Raw genomic sequence first — 21,941 nt, 5'->3', positions numbered from 1 at the left:
GTGTCCTCTCTTTATTCAGCCTGGAGAAGAGAAGGGTGAGAGGGGATCTGATCAGTGTCTATAAGTACCTCAAGGGAGGCAGTGAGGAGGATGGTGCTGGCCACTGACAGAACTAGAAGTAATGGCCACAAACTGAAGCACCAGAAGTTCCACATGAACCTAAGGAAAATTTTTTTAACAGTGAGGGTGACAGAGCTCTGGAACAGGCTGCCCAGAGAGGTTGTGGAGTCTCCTTCTCTGGAGATTTTCAAAACCCGCTTGGACGCAGTCCTGTGCCACATGCTCTAGGTGACCCTGCGTGTACAGGGGAGTTGGACTAGATGACCTCTAGAGGTCTCTTCCAACCTTAAGCATTCTATGATTCCTGCATTGCCTGCCAGGGAACCGCTGCGCACATCCAGGCTGTCGCAGCAGTGATGCAGAGGAGCCATTTTCCTCTCATGCTGCAGCCACACTGCCTTGCCGCTGTAGCCCCCTCCTCCCCAGCAATATGGGATCTCTGTAGCCTCTCTGAGCCTCTCTGGGGCCCGCAGGGTCAAATTCATCCCCACTTCTTCAGGCAGTATCTATGGATTTAGTTTTTATCCCAAACCCCAGAAGAAGACACCTCCCGTCCCACTCCTACCACGAGCAGCCATTTTGTGAAGCAGTGATGAGGAATATTCTGCCAGAAAGAAACCGTAAGATAGACTTTTAACCTGATATATGTTTTCAGATGACCTAATATAAGTATGTACAGAAAATACATGTTTCTGCTCCACATGAAAAAGCTTAGGACAGGTAATGTATGAAGCTGATGCATACATTCAGCTGAAGTTTTACCAAACTGAACTAGATAACCACTAGCAAAAAGATTTACGTTTTAAAACTCGCAGAGTTTTACCTTGTTCATCTAAATGTATTTTAATTTTTTTTTAATTAAACTGATGCTGGCTACCCATTGCCCGACAGTTCAGAAGCAGTTTTAAACCTCTCCCGCAATCCACTGTTTCTAGGATTGAATCTGGGAGGCACGGGATGCCTGCCAGGGCAGCACTGTAATCAAAACAATACGTGCCAGGTCGGTCGTAGATGATTCATTTGGTGCATAGATAAGCCTGGGGAAAATAATGACGTAAATATTCCTCCTAGAGAATGGTGCATGACCCTGGGAATGTGCTAGGCATATGCAGTGCCCCAGATTTCCCCACCCCCAAAGTGGAGGGATTGAAAAGGAACATATGGGCTTCAGGAAACAAGGATACAAATGTAACCTTCAAGCAGATTTTTTTTTTTTCATCCTGAGGTGAAGGATCCTGAATGTGTTTTGCTTCCCCCATGCACGAGTTCAGTACAAACCACCTGCCATATAGAAGCACAGCAGTTTGCCAAAATCACGCTCATCTCCAGGTATAGAATTTGAAGGTTTTCAGTCGTGGAGAACTTTTTTTTTTTTTTTTTTTTTTTTTTTCTGCTACCCAGTGAAGCAACATTACGCCATCCTGCACCCAGATCAGGCTTGCTCCGTGTTTGTAGAAGATATATCATCATGAGGTTTTGTACAAGGCAGGGTCTCCTCAATGTTGCACAGTACAAATAAGAGCAAAGGTACAAGTTCAGTCTTCTTTGCTGTATGTATCTTAATAATTCTGGGAACTCAAAACTCTGCAATCAGGCAGATAAAAAGACTCTCTTCTGTGCTGAATTCTTCACAAAAATGTTTTGTAAAATGCAAGCAATGCTTGGCAAAATGCCCTGCAGCTGAGGCTTGTCAGATGGTCTTTGGAGAAGAGTAACATGCCATGTGTTGGCGATGATGATCATTTGCACACCCATTGCTCACCATTTGCATGATAACTCTATTATTAGCTAATGTACTCTTATTTGTACCATATTTAATTTTAGCTGTATAATTGTGCACTCACAAGCAGAAGTTTATTTCTGTATTTTTTTTTACGTACATGGTTCCTGATTAATGTAAATGAGCACGTAAAAATAGAAAAATTTAGGTCGGAAAAAATCTCTTGAGATCATCTTGTCTAAATCCTTTTCAAAGCCAGACCAACTATGTGGTGTTGCTGATGGGCTTGTGCCAGTGAAGTTTTGAATACTTCCAAGGGTGGAGTATCCACAACTTTTCTGGGCACCTATACCAGTGTTTGACACACCTCATAGAGAAAAAGCTTTTCTTTCTATTGAGTGAGTTTCCTGTGCTGTAATTTGTGTCTGTTGCTACTTGTCCTAACACTATGCACCTCCAAGAAAAGTCTGACGCTGCCTTTGCAATACTCTCCCATTAGGAAGCTGAAGACAGCAATAGGATTTCCACTCAGCCTTCTCATTTTGACACTGAAAAAATTGCAGTTCTCTGCGTACGCCTTGTGCATCATGAGCTGCAGGCCATGACCACTTTGATGGACCTCTGCTGGGCTTGCTTCTGTTTCTTCCCATAGCGAGGAGTCCAAAATTGGGCATAGGACTCCAGGCATGTTTCCACAGATGCCATACATGGGAGAAACACTTCGCTCGACCTGCTGGGTGCCTCCTACTAATGCAGGCCGCTCGGCTGTGAGTGACTGTCTTTGCCTCAGAGACGCCCTACTGACTCTTGTTCATTGTGTTGTCCATGGGCAGTCCATTTTATTTATTTATTTATTTATTTATTTATTTATTTATTTATTTATTGCCAAAGTGCTTTCTAGTCCGTTGGTGTCAGGCTGTGTGGTAGCATGGGATTATTCCATCCCAGGCACAAGATTTGAGATTTGCCTTTGCTGAACTTTGAGACTCCTACCAGCTGGTTTTTACAGTCTGTTGAGGTCCTGCTGAGCAGCAGCTCTATCCTCCCTTTATGACAGTTGCATGTCCCAATCTAGCATTGCCCAAAGACTTCTTTACTGAGATCCGTCTACACTTCTTTACAGAAATTATTATTCATGATGAGATCTTAATTAACAGTACACATATAAACCTGATGTGTGATTTATTTTAAAGTGCTTTGAGTAAATAATTAGCAAGATTGTTTAATGTTTTTTGATGTATTCCTGGCTTTATCCTGAGCCCTACTCAGGATTCAGTTTGCTGTTGTTCAGAGGAAAGAGTTTGGGGAATCAAATTTGGGTTAGAATTATCAGTACTTTTTATCATGTTAGGAAACATTTATTTTGACTTTTAAACGTAACCCTGAATCAGTACCTGTGCTTCTGAGTTATTTTTTTAGATAAGTTCATCTACAGCATGTTAGATTATCCACTTAAATGGAGCTCTCCTATCACTCTGCCATCAATTCATTTTAAATATCTGGTTTAAAGACATTTATCATAAGAAAGAGTCATATAGGCTATGTACACTATGTTTGGAATTAGGCTGTGAATCTCACAGCAAATCTCTCAGCAGTTCCAACTGGGCAGAAACATTCTTCCCATCCCATACAAAGTAAGAGATCTTAAAGGGGAAAAAATCATAAACTTGTATTTGAATTAAGATTTAAAGGAAAAACATTTTAATCACTATTGGTAATATTTAAAGTCTTGTTTCAGTTTCAACTGTTTTCAGTAACTTTAAGTTTCTAAATGAAAATTTATTCTAAATAAAAACTGATTGTGGCAGCTGATCAGTTTTTAAGTAAAAATTCTCTCTTCACTATATTCTACTTCCAGCAATTAAAACCACTTTCTGACTCATTAGTATCACACAGTTTAAAAAAAAATCACATTTCCTGAATGTGAAATTGTGTTTTGTCTTCCATGAAAATCTCATCCCTAATGCAATGGGAGCTGTATTTTCTTTTAGTTTTCTACAGTGGGTGGATACACCTTCTTGTGTGTGTGTGTGTGTGTGTGTGCACGTGCTAGAGAAAGAAACAAAATGCCCTTGTTTTCCTGCTGTCAGTAGTAGCATAAAAGTTTTTAAGAGGTTAAGGCTTCTAAACGAGTTAAACAGAGCAACATTGTTTTCATTTCATTTGGCTAGTACAGTACCTCCAAGATGATCATCATTAAACACATGATTGCTTAATCAAGTGCTGAAATTCTTGAAAACTTCTGTGTTTTCACAAATTTTTGTTCCCACTTGAGAGTTAACACCCATCAGCTTTTAGTTCCTAGTACCCATTTTAAAAAGATCTCAAGTATCTATACACAAGACCGTCTTGAATTCTTCCCTAAAGTAGATTTGTACATTAGAGAAATTATGCAGAGATTCATGTCTATTACAGCTTGAACAGCAAGAAGACTATTAATCATGCAACTCAAAGAACACAACAAACATATATATATATGCACTGTAGTATATACTCTCTATATATATATGTACTATCCCTTCTGACCCAGGGAAATCATGATCTGACCTGCAAGTCTGTTAGGACAGTGCTGATGTTATCAGGCCCAGAAGAGGCACCTACACAGTGAAAACTCGCAGGCTGATGCATCGGTCCTGGGTGTCCCTTGCAAACAGAGTAGTCACCATAGCTCTCCTACCCGTAGAAGCAAGCTTGATGTGTGTGATACGATCAGAGAAACAGGTTTAGTTTATTGTCCTGCTCTAGCACATTCCTCTTTGTGAGACTGTCCCAGTTACAGTATTTGCATATCTTACTGGACTTCTTCATGTTTCTCGACCATCCCTTTCTTCACCGCAGTCTCCTCCTAAGTAAACAACAAGCCTCTAATTATTTTTTCCCTAGTGGTCTGTTTTGCTACATCTGTCCCCAGATTTGTTATTTCTGATATTGTTTTCCAAGTAATCTTTGCCTGATGGGGTTTTGCTGAGATGCTTATGTGCACACTGTTGACTTTGTAAGAGTCTTCACCCCTAAAAGTCCCCAACACTGCCATCCCAATAGCTGTGAAGTTCTGCCATTTATCATATAGCTTCCTCTTTAACCACATGTGAAACACAGCCATCCATTACAGCCTTATCTGTAACTTTTGTCAGCTTCTCACATCTGTTGCGTCCAGCCATTTCTCATGTCATGTTCAGTCGTCTCTCACATGCTGTTCAGTGAGCGTAACCTGAGGACAAGACCCTGTCAGTGCTCTAGTCATCTGCTTGTGGCTCCAGGAGATGTAAGACAGTCACTGTTCCTATGGTATCTGCTCCTTTCTTAGAGAAGACTGCGCAGTGCTAACTCAGTTTAACTGTGGTTTAATGTGCCTTTGTATTTAATGGCAAAAAGAAAGAACAAACACACAGAGGCATATTCCATTCTTGGTACAGGGTGGGATGACTGTTGATTTATGTGTTAGAAAGGACTGAATTAGAAAACAAGAGGACCACTTCTGTTGCACTCAGCATTGCCTTTGGCATAATCCCACAGTTTTCCTGTACACGGTGATGAGGTGATGATTTTAGTTGTCATTGCCTGGACATTCAGGGAAGATAACAACACCACAGATTTGTAAGACTGTCAATCCTTTCTCACCTCATGATGGATAATGCTCCTTTTGGTTGAAAAACATTACAAATCTAAAAATAAAAGAGGACAAGTGACATATTGGTGCACCAATAGAATTACTTGGGTATTGATTTCTGTAATTCCCTGGTTACAGGTATCTGATGGAAGGAAACTTGAGCCAAGATTGTGCAATCAGTAAGGAAGTAGTGTAACATTCTACTAGAAGTGCTGCATCCATTTTCAGTTTTCTAAGTACTGTGTACCATTTATAAAAGTAGGGATTAGGATCCTTATCCCAGAAAGAGTATGGCTTATTGCAGGAAGACTGATATGGTGAAGTCCTTTTGAATTAGATATCAGAAAACAATACATTGCCCTCTCATCAGAGTAGTAGCCCCCCAGTTTTCTTCAACTCACTGGAAGATCATTAGAAACCAGCAATCAGTGGATGGAGGAAAATCCATCTAATAGTCATATTTTTTCTAGATGTTGTAAATCAAAGTTTCTAAGGAGATTTTCTATGTTATCCTTACATTCAGCCATCAGGTTATAGCAGGGATGCGGATAATGTTAAATGCATCAAATTTGTTCAGGTAAATACAGTAGAGTAGTTGCTTTTACACAATCAAGAGGTAAAGCTTTGAAATTCAGTCTTCCTCATAAGCTTTTTGGGCAGACAAATCAGTGTAGGTGAATCTACATCAATGAAAAAATGCAGTACATAGCTTTTATGTGAGGCCAAGATTTATTTCTAACCATCAGTCACAATCCTGAAATGAAGGAAGAAATATAGCTCACAAATGCCCCAAAGTCCAGATACTAAGACATTCACAACCACTTAGAACAAAGACCAGGAGCTTGGCCAAGCCTGACAGCATGAATATACTCATGTTTTTCCCACTATAACATTATCTCCCTCCTTATTATACAGGGTTGTGAAAGAACGTGCCTTCTTTGAAGCCCTTTTATTAGCCATCATCCCCCAAAAGCTATTTGAGATCAGAATTGCTGTGCTCCAGAACAATTGGAACTTTTTTTGTTTCTTTTAGGGGCAAGGAGGAATAAAGTAAGTTTTATGACAGGGTTAGTCAGTGAAATCCTGATGCAGCTGCAGATGAGAGGTCTGCACCAAAGCCTAAGCCAGATGTCAGTGCTATTAGACAACCTCTGATTACTCCACTGAAGTGAAAAGGTCTCCTGAAGCTTCCTTCTTTAGTCTAGGTATTTCATGTGTGTCATACAAGGCAATTAACAAAAATGAAGATTCATTATGTTAAGACAGAATATCATGTACTTCAGAAAAAGGTGTTTCCTAAGTAATCTGTGCCTTTTGATGCCAGGCACTCTTCCTGTAGTTTGTTTTGAACCAGTGTTGAGTAGAGGAGATGATCCTGTAGGTCTAGCACATGCAGCGATTCTGTTGCGTCTCCATCCTTGCCTTGAACCAGGCTGCTTGTTCATTCAGAGCTCTCCTGCAGTCTCGGTTCCCCTTGTTGCACAGTCTGAGGCATGTGCCTTGTCTCCACAGAAGAATCTTCTAATCCCCTAGTTAGGCAGTGAAAGGTTTTATTTAGTTCCAGTAGAGACTGGAGGTCACCTTCACAAGGCTCTGCAAAGACCGATTGCTACTTGAATCATTTACTATCGAGACTATCAGAGATTTTTTAAAAATCGTTTGCTAGGCAGTGTCTACTTTCCATGCCTTTCATCCAGCACCCTGCCAGAGCTGAGTAATCAGAGTTCATGCGTCATTTCCAGACAAAAAATTTAGGTTTCTGCTGCTCCGATGCTCTCTTTCTGAAATTCAGTTCATTCCCAGAAGTTCACCAGAGCTCTGGTGAATGAACTATAGTTCGTTCACCAGAAGTTCATCTTGGGAATCACTGAGGTCTCATTGATTTTTTTAGGAGCAGCAGACAGACTAGAGACAGTTTGTAGACTTGTTTGGTTACCACCATCAGCAAGACCTCTTTAGTTATATAACTTATTCCTCCAGAAAAGGTAGCAAATCTGCTCTACTCAAGCAGTTATTAATTATTGCAGTGTGTGATCTTTATGAATGCTGAAAGATGTAGCAATACTACTCTAGTAGAAGTTTTAATAGTACTTACTTGACAGTAGAGAACACAGAAGCGAGGAGGCCAGAAAGCAGAAGGAACAGAAAAACACTCAGGATTGATGTAATGACAATCATGCCTCCACTCCTTCGACCAGGCCAGGTGTCAATTTTCATGGGAAGTTTAACTAGAAAAGCATGAAAAGGACATTCCTGTCATCTATTTTTGACTAGTACATCTTCACCAAAAGGTGGCTAGTGATTTAGGAGAGGTAAAATCATTCTGCCTCTACCTGAAGTCTTAGGTGAGCTACAGGAAGCAAGTTTAGTGCTCAGTGCCAGCATTAGAGGGAATGAGATTGTCTCAGCAGACTACCCAGTAGGACTAGCACCCATATCACACAAGTTTCAGAAGAACAAGATACCATGGTATGCATCAAGTCTCTAGTAAAATGTACAAACCCCAACTATGCTAAAAGAATTATTGTTCTGAAGGTCATAGAAGAAACAGAACATTATTCCACGTTTAATCCTGTTGTTCTCATACTGAAAAGCTGACAAAATTGTTCAAACTGGGAGTAAGGACTAGACATTGCTCCCCAGGAGCAAGTGATCAGAATACGCAACCAAACCCCAAACTTACCTCGTCTGGTTTTGATAGGATCAGACCAGAGAGTCTGGTCTTTCATGATACCATCAGTGTTATCTACTAACGTATATTTAAATCTGTAAGGTAAAAAAAAATATATATAGCGAGAAATATGGTTATTTCAAATTTGAACTTCCTTCCTAGGATTTTGTAAGCTCCTGTATTAGCTAGTTGGTCTTGAGTCAAAGATAGCTGAAGGTAACTGGCTATTTCCAAAGACGTTATAAAGAACAGAATATAATTAATCATAGAAAAAGCTTTCTGTACTATGTCATGTGTAGTTTGCACTTCATTCTTGAGGCCAGGCAGATAACTTTCCAACAACAGTTTTTCCCAGCTTGCTATTCCCTGCTGTAAAGCGATTCATTATTTAGGACAGCAAGTGGTTTTGATTTCCATATGGAAGTCAAAGATTTCGTCCAACAACAGAGATCTTTGGCACTTTCCCTGCTAGAGGAAAGCACTGGAGAGACAGACCAGCATCAGATTTGGCAAAGAAAGCAAGTTTCCATTCTATAATGGTCTGACTTTTCAGAAATATCCTGAAGAGGTAGAAAAGCCAGGACAGTTTCTGCCAAATTATGCTGATAGCATTCTGTTTCAGAAGTGTATTAGGTCTTCCCAACAGACATAACTATTTAATTGCCTTTTTTACTGTGACTTTTAAAAGGAGGATAGCAGCATAACAAGCATTTCAGAGTCCCCAGCTTCCCCAGACAACAGAGCTCAGACAACTTGGCCCCACCTGGCCCCACTCCAGCCACACTAGGGACTCCCTAGAGGTAGGGATCACGGGGGACTTGAGCTCCCCCAGAAGCTCACCAAAATAAAGCAAGCCGTGTCATTTTGTCAGAATCACTTAACCCCAAATACATGCTGAATAATTTCAGCATCATTGCCTAAGCAAACTCTTTTCCTCATGAGTTTCTGATCAGGTGCTATCCTTGGGTCACCTCGTGCAACAGAAATACAGATTCAGCAGTTCACATATGAACTTCCTCGCGATCCGTGAATTTAACCCGACAAAGTTCTCCATTGCAAGATAAGCCTTGGAGTACTTTTCAGTAGAGCACTTCAGCTCTAGACTGGTGATTTGAATCATACTATTTCAGAAGAAGATTACGGACTGAATGTTGCTTTCTACTGTGTTTTAAGAGGAAGAGAAATAAGAATTGTACCTGTACGTTGTGTCTGGAGCGAGAGGCGGGTTACAGACATCTAGGAAGTTGGGGTCATGCAAGCAGGTCCCGTCATCTCCCACTCTGAAGAGGTATTGTTTCAGGACATCGGCAACTTTGTTAATGTCTGCCGCGTCCGCAGGGTTTGGGGGCGACGCACAGTTGGGCACGCTGAACACGGCAGCCTTGTAAGGTCCAAGCCGTCCCCCGCTCATTTGCTGGAAGGTGCTGTTGAGCGGCTTGCCGCTGTGGTCAGTCACTAGGGAGCTTCCTGCAATGGCTGCAGGAGACACTCTTGTGAGCAAAGCTGTTAGTTCTGGTTCGTTCCTTCACATGCACCTGGTATTTACTTGGTGACTTTCTCTTCTACCCTAAAATACCCAAGTGAGAAATGCTCTGCTACTCGTTTGGTTGAGTAGGGATCCCACTGCCCCTGTGAAGACTCCACAGCATCTCTCAAAGCAATACCTTCCAGTAAGCACCCTCCCAAAATTCCTCCTTTCCAAGAACATTCTGATGGAGTGGGGAGGTGGGTGAGCCCATAAAGACACAAGGCAGAAAGAAATGAGCACAGCTTTTACATTTCTTCCTAGGGTAGTTAAAAAAAGAAGAAAGCTTGAAAAACGCAGCTCCTTTCCTCAAACTCATCTTGCCTTCCTAAGAACCTCACAACACATCTCTACTTTTCTACATGGTTAAAGAAGCTCCTGCTCAGAGCAGCAGATGGCTCCCAGGAAGGTACCAATCCCATGTCAGAAGCAACAGGTAAGTTTCATTTTGGCTGCTTATCTCACAGTCCAAAGTATTGAACCAGCTCTGGTAAGACTGCCACACTTCTGGAAAAGCCACAGAAATGATTTTTCACCCAGTTACAGCCCCTTGCCACAAGGTCAGCAGGATGGTTTAGATGTTTACTTTCACTGACCATGCGCAGACATCTACCTTGTTCTCTGCAGCTACTGAGGGGGTGAATGTGGGCAGGGAAGACCTGTCTGATTCTTTGCAGGAAAGAGGGCCTCCAGGACAGAGTTTGTTTTGGGAGCTTCCTGCAGCTGCTTGGTGCTGTTAACAGTGGAGGAACACCGGCTTTTCCAAGGCTGCATTATGGAAGGAACTACTTCAGTTGGGAAGCATTTTTGCTGTGCTCCTGGAGCAGACTTCCTGCAATTGCTTGGTCATGAGAAGCTTTTAATTACAATGCAATACAAACTGAAAACTGTTTTGGAAGGGAAAGGTTTCTTGCACCATTTAGGAACACAACTTTAGAATCAGTGCTCTAGTTGAGCCCTTCCACTCAACAGGAGCCAATAATAAGAAAGTGAATACTAGCAAAGGCCTGTTTTAATCACAGACTCGTTACTCCAAATTACACTCTCACCTACATCTATTCCCCGTCCTAGTCTCCCCTTCAGTAACTTCAGTGCTGGTGTGTAAGCAATGTAGAGGTTGTTTTTTTTTTTTTTTTTTTTTTTTAAAAAAAAAAAGAGCATATTGAATCCGATAGTGACACTAACCAAAATAGACATAAAGGTTAACTCTGAGATTTTTTAGACTCTCAGCTTGATACTACACTGAGAAATTTTTCTTCCAGAAGAGATGAACACAATGTATTAAGAAAATGAAGTTCTCTTAAGCTTTTCCTCTCTCTGCTGCAAGACACATCCAAGGGGGAGTCAACATGCTGCTATCCAGACTTGAGACAAATCCAAACAAAATTCCTCCCAATTTTCCAAGTAACAAGTTTTCATCTGCTTGTTTTAAAAATAGCAGCAGAGGTTTCTTCACATATAACCCTATAGAAGAGATTGATCCATCCGTGTAAGAAGCTTTTATCACAGAAATGTGGTGGCTGGTGCAGTTTCTAAGCACATAACACATCAAACAGCAGAGCTGTGTATTTGCAGTTATAACTAGATATGAGGTCGGTGTAGCCTTTTGAGTAGTTCCAGTGCTCTTGTTGTAGAGCATTTCAGATGTGCAAAGGTGCATACATCACTTGAGAAAAGTGTCTTGGAGGGCAGTACACTCACATTTGAGTTAGCTGTATCTAGCAGCCTATCTGGTTATGGTTTCTCCCATTATGACAAGAAGCACCTCCCACCTTTTCCAGAAGGGCAGTGAAATTTTTAGACATTTTTCTCTGCTGTTAATTTATTGTTAGCCTGCTCTCTCTCCTCCTGCCATGAATTCCCTGCTCCATGCCTCTCTGAAAAGGCGGCTGCATACCATAACTTCTTCCCTGAAGCTGTTATGTCATTTATATCTGTCAGGTTAAGGGGCAGCTGTAGCTGGCATTCAAAACAGCCTGCCAGAATAGCAGGGAACAGAGAAGGCAGCTCTCCGTCACTGCCAACAATATGTCATTACCCAGCAGTTAGGAAGCTCGTTATCTCAATGAATCCACAGGCCAGGCATCTTTGAGTACAAGTCTAGTATGACTTCTGTCCTTGCAAATGCTGGCTGCCCTTGAAGTCTGCACGCTTAACTAAGAAGAACATAGCAGTACCTATGAGAGAAACAGTTCTATGAGAGAAGCCCAGTTTCTCTTATCAGCGTTCCTTAGTGGTATTTAGACTTTTATGCAAGGTATTTACGTTGAGATAAAGATCAGGTATCACACTGTGGACCACCTGGCTTCACTAGCAAGATTTTGCTAGGCTGCTTAAAGCTGTTGGTGGTGCTCCACATCTACAGGGAGTTAGCTAACACAGCACTCCTGCTTGTTCTTTTCTAGTCAGCTCTACTGAAATACTAGTTACTTTATAAGACTTTAGAACAAGTTGAGGCAAATGCTCAGCTTGCATGCAGTTTGCAGCTACATATTTTGTCTTCTCACCCATTCAGACATGGACCCATCAAATTTGGAAGAACTGCATTAGAAGCTGCATAATGCTCTGGAGAGGAAATAATGGTGGATACTTACCTGACTCCATCATTGCATACAAGTAGACGCTGTAAGATTTATTTGGACTTAGGGAGCTATCAAACATACAGAAAGGTTTCTCTAGAGCAACTGTAGTAAGGGTGGGGTTGCTGGTGGCAAGCTGAGGGTCTGCAAGCTGAGGTCTCAGGCTCTGATCTAGAAGATAAAGTTACCAAAAAATGCATGAGTCTTTCACCTCTCCTTCTGCAAGCTCTGACTCTAAAGGGAGGGTAGGCATCGCAACAAGAAACACTAAAATTGAAGAGCAAGGTATGAAATGCGGCCGTCGGGCAAGCAACATACCTGTCCTGTGGAAGCTTGAGAGGTGGTGGGTTTGTTGTGACGCAAAATGGGGAACTCAAACATTTGGAAAAGGAGGTAGGAGACATTGCTTCTCCTCAGGAAAGCAGCAAGCACATTAGTCACATCACCAGAGGTGGAGAAAGGCAAAGCCTCATCAGATGAGAGACTTGAGCCTCTGTCGTTAGAGTCCCACGTACACAACGACCTCCTAAACTGCCCAACATCAGCACCAGAAGCGGTGCAATTATTTTTAAAATCCTTAAGCTACAGGAACTCTTAGTAGTGTTTTAAAGACTTACAGACCAGAAACAACAGATCTTACAGAAAGGAAGACTGTCGGGGAGAGGCACTAGTGAGAGAAAATGGCATTGAAAGAGAGTTTTGTTTCTCCATTCCCTTGCCTCATCTGCAGATGCCTGGGAAGTTTAACTAACAACTAGAAGAAAAAGAGATGATGAAGTTCTTCCTCCTTCCTGACCAATGTGCTGCAGAGGCTCTTTAACGAGCTTTCAACAAGACACAGCAGATCTTTGCAGACCTAAACACCCTTCTCAGCACAGGTCCTAAAACAGCAGTGCCTTGCAAAAAGAAACAAGAGAAACAAAAGAAACCAAAAAAGAAGTACAAGGAGAAGAACTACAAAAAAATAGAAGGAGAAAGCAATCACAGATAGATAGCACTTACCTGCATATAGCTGCCCAAGGAAGCAAAAGGCTAATCCAACCCAATTGCCCTTCATGCTTGAGCCCAACCAAAACCTAGCACAGAAAAGAGAAAAAACAGTGGTGGGAGACAGCCCCTGCTACAAGCTCCTACGTACCCTCCTATACTGAAGCCAAGCAGAGCTACACCCTTCTACAGACTCCCTGGGGTTAGCACCTGCCCCAGTCCTCAGCACCTCCCTCTCTGCTTCTCCTCCCTCCTGCTCAGGTAACACCAAGCCCCACTCTCTTATCAGCTCCCAGGTGGTGGAGGAGGGTGGTGGAGCTTCCATTTTCACTCAGTACTGGACACCAGTCCAGCTCTCAGTAATGTTATGGCTATAAAGAGGACTTCTTTCCCCAGGTATTACTGAAGGTTGTCCTTGTGCCATCTCCTTGTGTACCTTCTTCTATTGGAAACCACTTTGGAAATCTCACATGTAGGGAAAATTTGGGACTGAATATTTAAATCCTGCAATGCACCAACATCAGGGAAGGATCTGATGTATTTCAGAGCTCTGAATTAGGGTAGTCTTAAACAAGAGGTCCCGGTTTCCTTCCTTGCCCAGTTGGGTTTCTTGGGTTTCTGGTCTCCTTCTGGTTACACTGGTGAGAAAAGGCAAACCGTCCATGTCTACCTCCAACTGAATTCTTTTTTCATACTGAATTGCTCACCTGAGAGTACTTTTGATGGGTGTTGCTGTTACGGATGGTTTGGTACATATAAACTCAGATTACAGAGCTATGAATCACCTGCTTAACACAGGCTGAGGAAGGAAAAAAGTGTCAGATTTTGGAGAATTAATGGGGCAAACTTGATGCCAGCACCACAACTCCAGAGTTAGACTAACATCACTGCGCTTCTGTTATCAAATGCATCTGTGGATATACCATGAGTCCCTGAAATCTGTTTGAAATATGTAATCAAATGATTGTAATGTGATTTCCTCCCCATGTGCATCTAATTTTGTTTCAGCTTCTGCACGTCAACTACAGGGGACTTGGTGTGACTTTTTTTCTCACACTACTTTTGCGGGAGAATAACTCTGTTGAATTCAAGAGTTATGCCAGACTTGCATTAGTACTGAATAAGGATGAGGGGTTTTTTTAATCCCTTCTTGCTCTGCAATGCACCATAAGCCTGTGCTGGTATAAATACTTCCCTAGAAATCTGTTTTTAAACAATTGCACTAGGGGGGTTCTTTGTGCAAACTTGGTACTGATCCACACAAGAAGATTTTTATCCCTTAAAGCAATACAAATGATGCACAAAATCTGGAAGGTTCTTGAGTTCTTGGTAACAGCACAGCTTAAGAACAGCAGGACCCCTCTCCCCATGAGTCAGATCCATATTTTCTCCACACAGGGCCTCCTGTAAAATCAGGTCCTGAATTGTTTACACAGGTAACCCTTGTAGAGCAATCAACAGTTGTTTGTTTTTTTTTATTTTCCCCTTGAACAGAAAATAGACACAATATTTGCCTAATTTTCAAAATAAACAAAGTCAGTAGGGCATCTTGGGTAATAGAAAAAATGAATGGTTCTATTTCATGGCACACAAGTCATTTCCACATGTTACAGAATACTCTTCCAAGTTTTGAAGAGCATCACATAGCAACAAAAAAGAATACTCGTTCTAAAAATCAACAAATTAAACCACAGACTTATCCTATAAATTGCAACTTGGAGATAGCAGTTCTTTGTTATAGACTCATAGCCATCAAGTAATAAATTCAGTAGTTATTGCTCAAGCAAAACTCTGCATGACCTTGGAGTTTTGCCTGGATGAACACTGTGGTAAACTGCTCCTTGGGCTGTAGTCCTGCAAACTGTTACTCATGTGATTAATTTTACTACTGTGAGAAGCATGTCAGCAGAGTTGCTCATCACAGAACAGTTAATCACTTCTTTTTTCTTTAAGTGGCTGCAGGACAGCAATTTTAGCCATTATTTTTCATGAGGCTTTTTTATTTATTTATTAAGCTAGCATGGTTTAGTTGAGTGCAAGGCCGTCTTGCGCTCTACTGGAATTCCGCAGCCCCAGACGAGGGAGAAAATATTGCCTGCGTTGGGAGATTTTAACATTGTTGGGTTTGTTCCATGCTCAAAAAAGTCTCAAAGAAAGGTAGGAAAATAGCATGACGTTAGGCGTTCTCAGCTCCATCTGTGCTGACAGATGTGTCCTAAATTAGGACCAGATTCCATCCTTGCTTCCCTAGTGCAAATCCAAATTAACCCCGCTGAAGTCGCAAGAGTAGCTCTGCATTTATAGGACGTTACTGTGAACAAACCTTAACCTCTACTGAGCGTAGTGAGAGCATTCCCGAATGGAAGTGCAGGAGGAGAAATAAAGGTAAAGTTCTCGGAGAACCCATGTGCCTGTTTAAGCAACAATGCCAATTTTCTTTCTTTGGGTGACACTTGCAAGCACTGCTCTATGTGGAGAACATTGGTTTTCAGTAAGGAGATCAAAAAAGGGGAGATAATGATGGGAACAGGTACCAGCCAAGATGCAGAGTGATCCAAAGGATGGAAAAGACCAATAAAACACAGAATAAATTTTAAAATACTTTGACAATGCTCTCTGGTTTTCTACATAGCTGTTATTAGTTTACACTTTCCTGCAGGCATCCTGATGGATGGACACCTTGAGTAAGGAGCTGAACGAGGAGAGGACTAGCAGATTTGTGAATCAATTTTAAAACAGCATTCCAAAAAATACAGGTGATCTGGAAGAGATCTGCAGAGGTGGTTAAAAAAAAAAAGTCAATTAAGCTTGTGATCGAGGCATGGGGTAGTGGCCGAGAGCTGCCACTGGTACAAAATGGAGAAGTCCAAAGACGCGGCATTGTCAAAAGTCTTGAAAGTGAGAAGTTGGAATGAGAAAAATAGAAAAGGTTTTCCCTATGCCCAGTCACTTCCGACACGGTCTGGCAGGACCATGGCACCCCTGCTGCCCCATCTGCAGCATCTGCTCTCCCACAAGGAGAGCAGCTGTGCTGTAAGGGTACTTGTCCATCTGAGAGTCACACTGAACCCCAAAAAATCAGTGCAAAGAGGTTACTGTTCAGAAGCTACAGGCTCCAAAACTATTGTATTCATGTCATAAGGCTGTAGATAAAAGGAGGAAAAAGCCTTTTTATTTGGGGAGAAAATTCCTCATTGAAGCAGGAGGTGAAGTACCCCTTAATGGCGTTCCTGTCTGCGAACCTTAAAGAGAGTAGGAGATTCACATCTGATGAGCTGTGTTGCACCAATGGGCACATGGATGCCTGGAAGCTCTGAGTCATTCTGGAATTTCTTGCAAGTGCCTGTGGTTTCCTAGATGAGCATTTCTGTGCTCTGTTGCCTCTGTGGGGGGACATTCACTTCTCATCTGAAAAACTGCCTGTTAACACAAGATTTGTTTTCTGAGGCTCTTTTCCTTTCTCCCGATCATTTTCTGGGGCTCTCTTCCTTTTTTTTTTTTTTTTTTCCTAATAAAATCGCTTAGCCTGTACAGGTTATGAGTCTGGGAAGGAGCTCTGCAAAACACTTTCTTAAAAATGGTCGAATGAGATGGGAATGAGCCTGATCCTGCATTCTCCCAGCACAAGGACAAACCTATGTGCTGAGTGGGGGTCCCATCTGTGCACAGATCTGAGCTGCAGGACTCACTGAGCTACTGATATGCTTAAATTAGAAATCTTCTGTGTGTCCCTAAGGAAATATGAAGGCTTGGTTATTAAGATGGGATCTTGGAATTTATTTTATCATCTGGTGACAATTAATTTTGTGCAAACTTGAAAGCTCAAGCAATGGCAATGTCAGGAAGGGAAAAGGCACTTTATAGACAAGAAATCAGAGTCGCAGCCTTCTCTAATACTGGCACAGCTCCATGGAAGTAAATTTCTTGCAAACAGAGGAACTGGTCCTGCTTGCATTCCACTCCAAAGTCACGTCCGAGCTCTTAGCACTGCCGTAAACCCCAAACAATCTCACAGCACTGAAACATCTGTGTCTTGGAGTAGCCAAAGGTTAAAATGAAAGGTCCCTTTGTTATGCTGAAGTTACTGTTTTCTTTGCTGAGGAAATGTCCTGCAATCTACAGTTATCTGCTTGAATTTTTCTTTCATACTGTCAAGAACCACCAAGAAATACTTTTTTTTTGTGAGAGTCCCGGGCTTACTTGACTCTATAGATGTCCCTGATAAAGTACAAGCACCTTTTTCTGCTGTGGTGTTCTCAGACTGCCCCTGGACAGATCATTTGTACCAGGCAGGTCAATAGATCAGTCCCCTGTTCCTTCATTTGCAAAATGAGGGTAGTTTTTTCCTACTTTGGTGAATCCCTTATTGATTGAGGAGCTTGTTCTGAACCCCAGTTGCAACTAGGAGTCACACTGCTGTAAAGGAGGGCAAGAGAGAAGTCAACTGGTAATTCAAAGTGTGTTGATAATTGCATATTATATCTATGACCAAAGTAATAAGGGTTTTAATGAAGAAGTAAGCAAAAGTACCGAGGGACGGGGTTCATCTTCCTGGCCCATGGCGTGGCTACATTCCCTAGGCTGCAGTTTCCTTTGCCAGCTTCTTGCAAGTTGGGATCCTAACCTGCTCCCCCAGGCGACTTGGCTGTGTTGGCACGACGTGGGTCACCGCAACGCCCTGGTCTGTGGCCAGGGCAAGAGGCCTCTCAGGGCAGAGGGAATGCAATCCCACTGTCCTGCTCTTCTTCATACAAATATTCAGGTGCAGCCTTTTAAATTGAATTTTACCAGGTAAATAAAATCAATGTAGCTTTCTGGTTTTACAAGCAAGACTGAATTTTGATGGTGTAATTTCATTAATACTTGAATGTGACTGGAGAGGAATCTCTCTCTAAAGGCTAAAGAGAAGGATCTTTGCTCCCGAAAGATTTATTACTAGGACTAGGGATCCTTCTGAGGCTAGAGTCCTGAGCATTCACGTGGTGGGGCCAGTTCCATACACTTGAGACTCGGCTGAAATTCGGTGCAATGACTGCGGCTTTGTACAAATGTGAAGTACACCCCAGCCAGGCTCCTATACTGATCAGCAAGCCAAATTCAACTGCAATCAGACCAGTATAAAAATTCTTTAACAAAATGGCCCATAATATGGTAATTTATATGAAAAATGCTTTCTCTTAGGACTTCCCTAAACTATAATCACGCTTGCTTATTCATTGTGCCAAGAAGGAAAAAGAAATAGTGTTTTTGACTACAGTCTTTAGGTTGTAGCTTGGATTGCCAGCCTGTGGTAAAATAGCATTTGAAATTGAATTTGCTGTTGAGCAAACAGGAAAAAAAAAGAAAAACTAAAACAGAACTGCCCCCTTCAGAGGATCATTATGAGGAATTATGAAGATCAGCCATTGCTTACTTGGGATGCCCATTTTTCAGACTGTGTCACAGAAATGCTCCATTCATTGGCCTTTCAACAGCAGTAAATGGGTTTTGGGAAAGAGTCCTGTTATGTGGGACCTTGCTTTTCATGTCTGTGGTGCCAGCATAGGCTACACAGGAAGCTGAAGTCATCTGCAGGGCTAGGGACTGAACAGCCATCTGCTGCCAGTCAAAATTCATGTTCCCCACAGCACCTGTATTCCTGGTGACGCCAGCACTTATGCTCTTGTTGTTTGAGAATGTTGCTCTCTACCAAACTGATGTGTAGATTCCTGCTGATTAAGTTGTCTGATTTCATCCCGGTATTTTTCCTTCCCAATATTCAAGGGGCTATAGTCTACAGAATGTGCTCCTGTGTGACAGCCATTTGTTCAGCTTTTAATCTGAGTGGGAGCCATGAGAACGCGTCAGGTTTGGATGCTGCCAGCCTTGTACTGAACTGTATCAGTGAGCAGCATCAAAATGTTGCTTTTCTTGAGCAGTAAATTCTCATGGCATCAAAATAACATAGAGCATCTTCTTTCTTTGAGAATTGCCCAGTATGTATTTTGATACGCAAATACAGCTGGAACATGAATAGAGAAAGAAGACTTCGAAGAAAGGTGTTCTGATATTAGGTAGACTGCTATGATTCTTTACTGAAGAAAATGTAGTCGGATGCTGTAGAAAACATTTGCCAAAAGCCATGTTCCTCCTGCCTCAGGTGCTTCTGATGTGCTGAGCTATCAGGTGAAGTTAGTGGTAAGACTCAGTTAATAATTGGTCACAGGCAGGATTTAGTGTAAACACTAAATGGGAGTGGGAGTGATGTGATAGATAAATTATTGGAATTTCAGTTATGCTGGTGTAAGTTCCTCTACAGTCAATAGATTTAACCCTAGGGCCCTGTAAATAAAGGTGAAGTAGTTTTATTTTGTCATAAAAACTTTATAGAAAGTAAGTAAACATGGCTGTGACCAATGTCTAAATGGGAACACTGAGACATGGTAAAGTGGATGAATTTACCTGGGCAAGTTTGCACAGTGTACAGTGCTCAAACCAATTTGCAATTTCCAAGCCTTTGTGCATGGACCCTCTGAAACTATACAGCTTGCCCTATCTTTTCTTTTCTTTTGTGCCAAGTAAAAGCTAACTCTAAGCCACAGGGACTTACTTGTATCACCAGTGCCTCGGCAATCAAGCAATCCACATCTATATTCTTTTCTATATATTCCTTAATGTCTGAACAAGTTAATTTGCCACAGGGCTGTTCACCTGAATTCATGTGAGGAGCGTGTTTTCGTAGGACATCAAGGAAGTGTGTGCTATTTTAACCTCAAATAGGTTTTACAGTGGGAGTGATATAAACCCAATTTCTTCATTCCCAGGGTCTAGTGTGATGGATGCGTCCCTGGTGTCTGTGTAACGATGGTCACAGCTAAGCAGGGAGCTTCTGTGACTTGCCAAGTTGCAGCTTGGCCCCTGAGCTGTATGAACCAACTGAACATCACTGCGTAGGTGAGTCTGGAGCAAGATGAGTTAACTCGAACCACTTAAGTGCACGTGCTTCATTTCACATCAGCAACAGAGTGAAAGCACGTTACATGGCCAGGCAACACAACTCGTCTGATGAATAGTAGCACATGAAAATGGGGAAGCCTGGTTCTCTTGCAACTAGCTATATGCAGGGCTTACACATCAGTGACAATGGTAATTTCAAGAGGGGAAAAAAAAAAGTTCAATTTCTAGTTCTTCTACTTTAAAAAAGGTTTATGTTTAGCTTAGCCCTTTTCTAGCCTGACAACTTCATGTCCCCTCCAGCTTTCTCTCCCTACAACTACCTCCTAATAATCTCACATTTCAGTCAGACACTGGCAATACCTTTAAGTGACTTCTCTTTCTAAGATTTGCAAGGGGCTGTTTGCTGTTGGGAAATTTTCTCCCAACCCACGGCATACCTTCTGCAGGGGAAGGAGGCAGAGCAGAAAGCAGCGGTACCAACACTTCCTCCACCAGTTTAGCATCCTAGAACAACCCAGTTATCCAGTCAGGAAGGCTTTATGCCCTCAGGATTGCCAGACACACACAGCAGGCTTAAGGAGCATTTCCTTACATTTCAGAAATGAGAAAAAAAAAGAAAGAGGAAAAAATAAGCAAAAAATACACAGCATAATATCTAGAACTGATTTTTCTATGTGGATGAGTCCTTCAAAATTGCATGGAAACACAGCTGGCAAATTCAAACTTCAAGATCTGTGACCCTTCATGCCACCGATAGTTCTTCCACTAACAAAAGCTGCCATATCCCAAGCAAAGTTGTGTATTGTGGATCTAAAATTACATCAGGTTTTCCGTGAGTGGATTTACAGCCTGAATAGACCTGGGCTATCCTCTTTAGAGTCAGCTCTCCTTAATGCTATGGACCTATGGGACACAACATGGATTTTTTTTTTCATTAGGAACCATCCAGCAGCTCAGGCATTTTCAGCTGTGTCACAGACACTGTGTCCTGCTTCATCAAGACAATTTTTCAACTAAAAGCTGGCAGTGATATTCACACAGATATGTGTTCACACTGACATGCAGGAATTTGGGCAATGTTTGTATTCCCGGCATAACAGTGTCATGCCCAGCCTTTCGTGTTAAATACTAAAGAAGTACCTTGCTAATCAGGGGAGCAAAAATGAGTGTCAAGGATGCAGTAGAAGAGAGATGGCTCTTGCAAAAACAAAAGGGAGAAGTTGCAAAGGTAATAGGAAAAAAATCCAAACAGAAGCATATTGAGCTGTAGACCATGTTCTAGCTCAAAGCTAAGCAGGCTGCAAGCATAGTCACAGCCAAGGGCAAAAGTTTGGAATTCTATCACGTTTTAGCTTGAAAGCATAACAGAATAGTTTTTTTTTTTTTTTTTTTTTTTTTTTTTTTTTTTTTTTTACGTTATTGGAAATCTAACTCTCTATGTAGTATTATGTGACAACAGTCGTTTGTGAAAGAAGTAATCAAAAAAAAATGGTTAATGAAGAAGGTCCAGGGAGGATGCAGTTGGTTTGCACAGGACCGATCTCAGGCTTAAGCACAAATGGTGACAGTGACAAAGTGTGAGACATTGATAAGCAGGATAAAGAACAATATTTCAGCTGGTTTCAGATGAAGATCAAATGAATGACAGAAGAGTATTCAAACTATACTGTCAATGATGGAGAAATGATACTGCACAATTTTTAATAGAAAAATTTGATTTATTATTGATGACTAAGTGCTTTACATGTGCTATTATAAATACAGATCCAGATTTTTTTTTCTTAATTTTAGTGCAAGCTAAATTACAGTTAACTTTGGTCAGACATTTATTTGAGCAAAAGCTAAGTAAGAAC

At 41.6% G+C, this 21,941-nt stretch overlaps 1 protein-coding gene across 1 annotated transcript; it reads right to left on the bottom strand.

Moving 5' to 3' along the window:
• Positions 1-6,779: 6,779 nt before the first annotated feature.
• On the bottom strand, positions 6,780-13,256 carry UPK3A (uroplakin 3A). Its single transcript, XM_088537358.1, has 6 exons — positions 13,168-13,256; positions 12,181-12,336; positions 9,258-9,537; positions 8,074-8,156; positions 7,486-7,618; positions 6,780-6,919 (listed from the first exon to the last, which is right to left on the bottom strand). Exons 1-6 carry the CDS (start codon positions 13,220-13,222, stop codon positions 6,832-6,834), a joined length of 795 nt encoding a protein of 264 aa, XP_088393484.1. The 5' UTR covers positions 13,223-13,256; the 3' UTR covers positions 6,780-6,831.
• Positions 13,257-21,941: the final 8,685 nt, after the last annotated feature.

The sequence above is a fragment of the Tinamus guttatus genome, unplaced genomic scaffold, assembly GCF_059628265.1.
Source record: "Tinamus guttatus ecotype Peru unplaced genomic scaffold, ASM5962826v1 Tinamus_guttatus_pri_ptg000749l, whole genome shotgun sequence".
NCBI lineage: Eukaryota > Metazoa > Chordata > Aves > Tinamiformes > Tinamidae > Tinamus > Tinamus guttatus.
The sequence above is the reverse complement of the archived record's forward strand: the minus strand, read 5'-3'. Positions and strand labels throughout refer to the sequence as shown.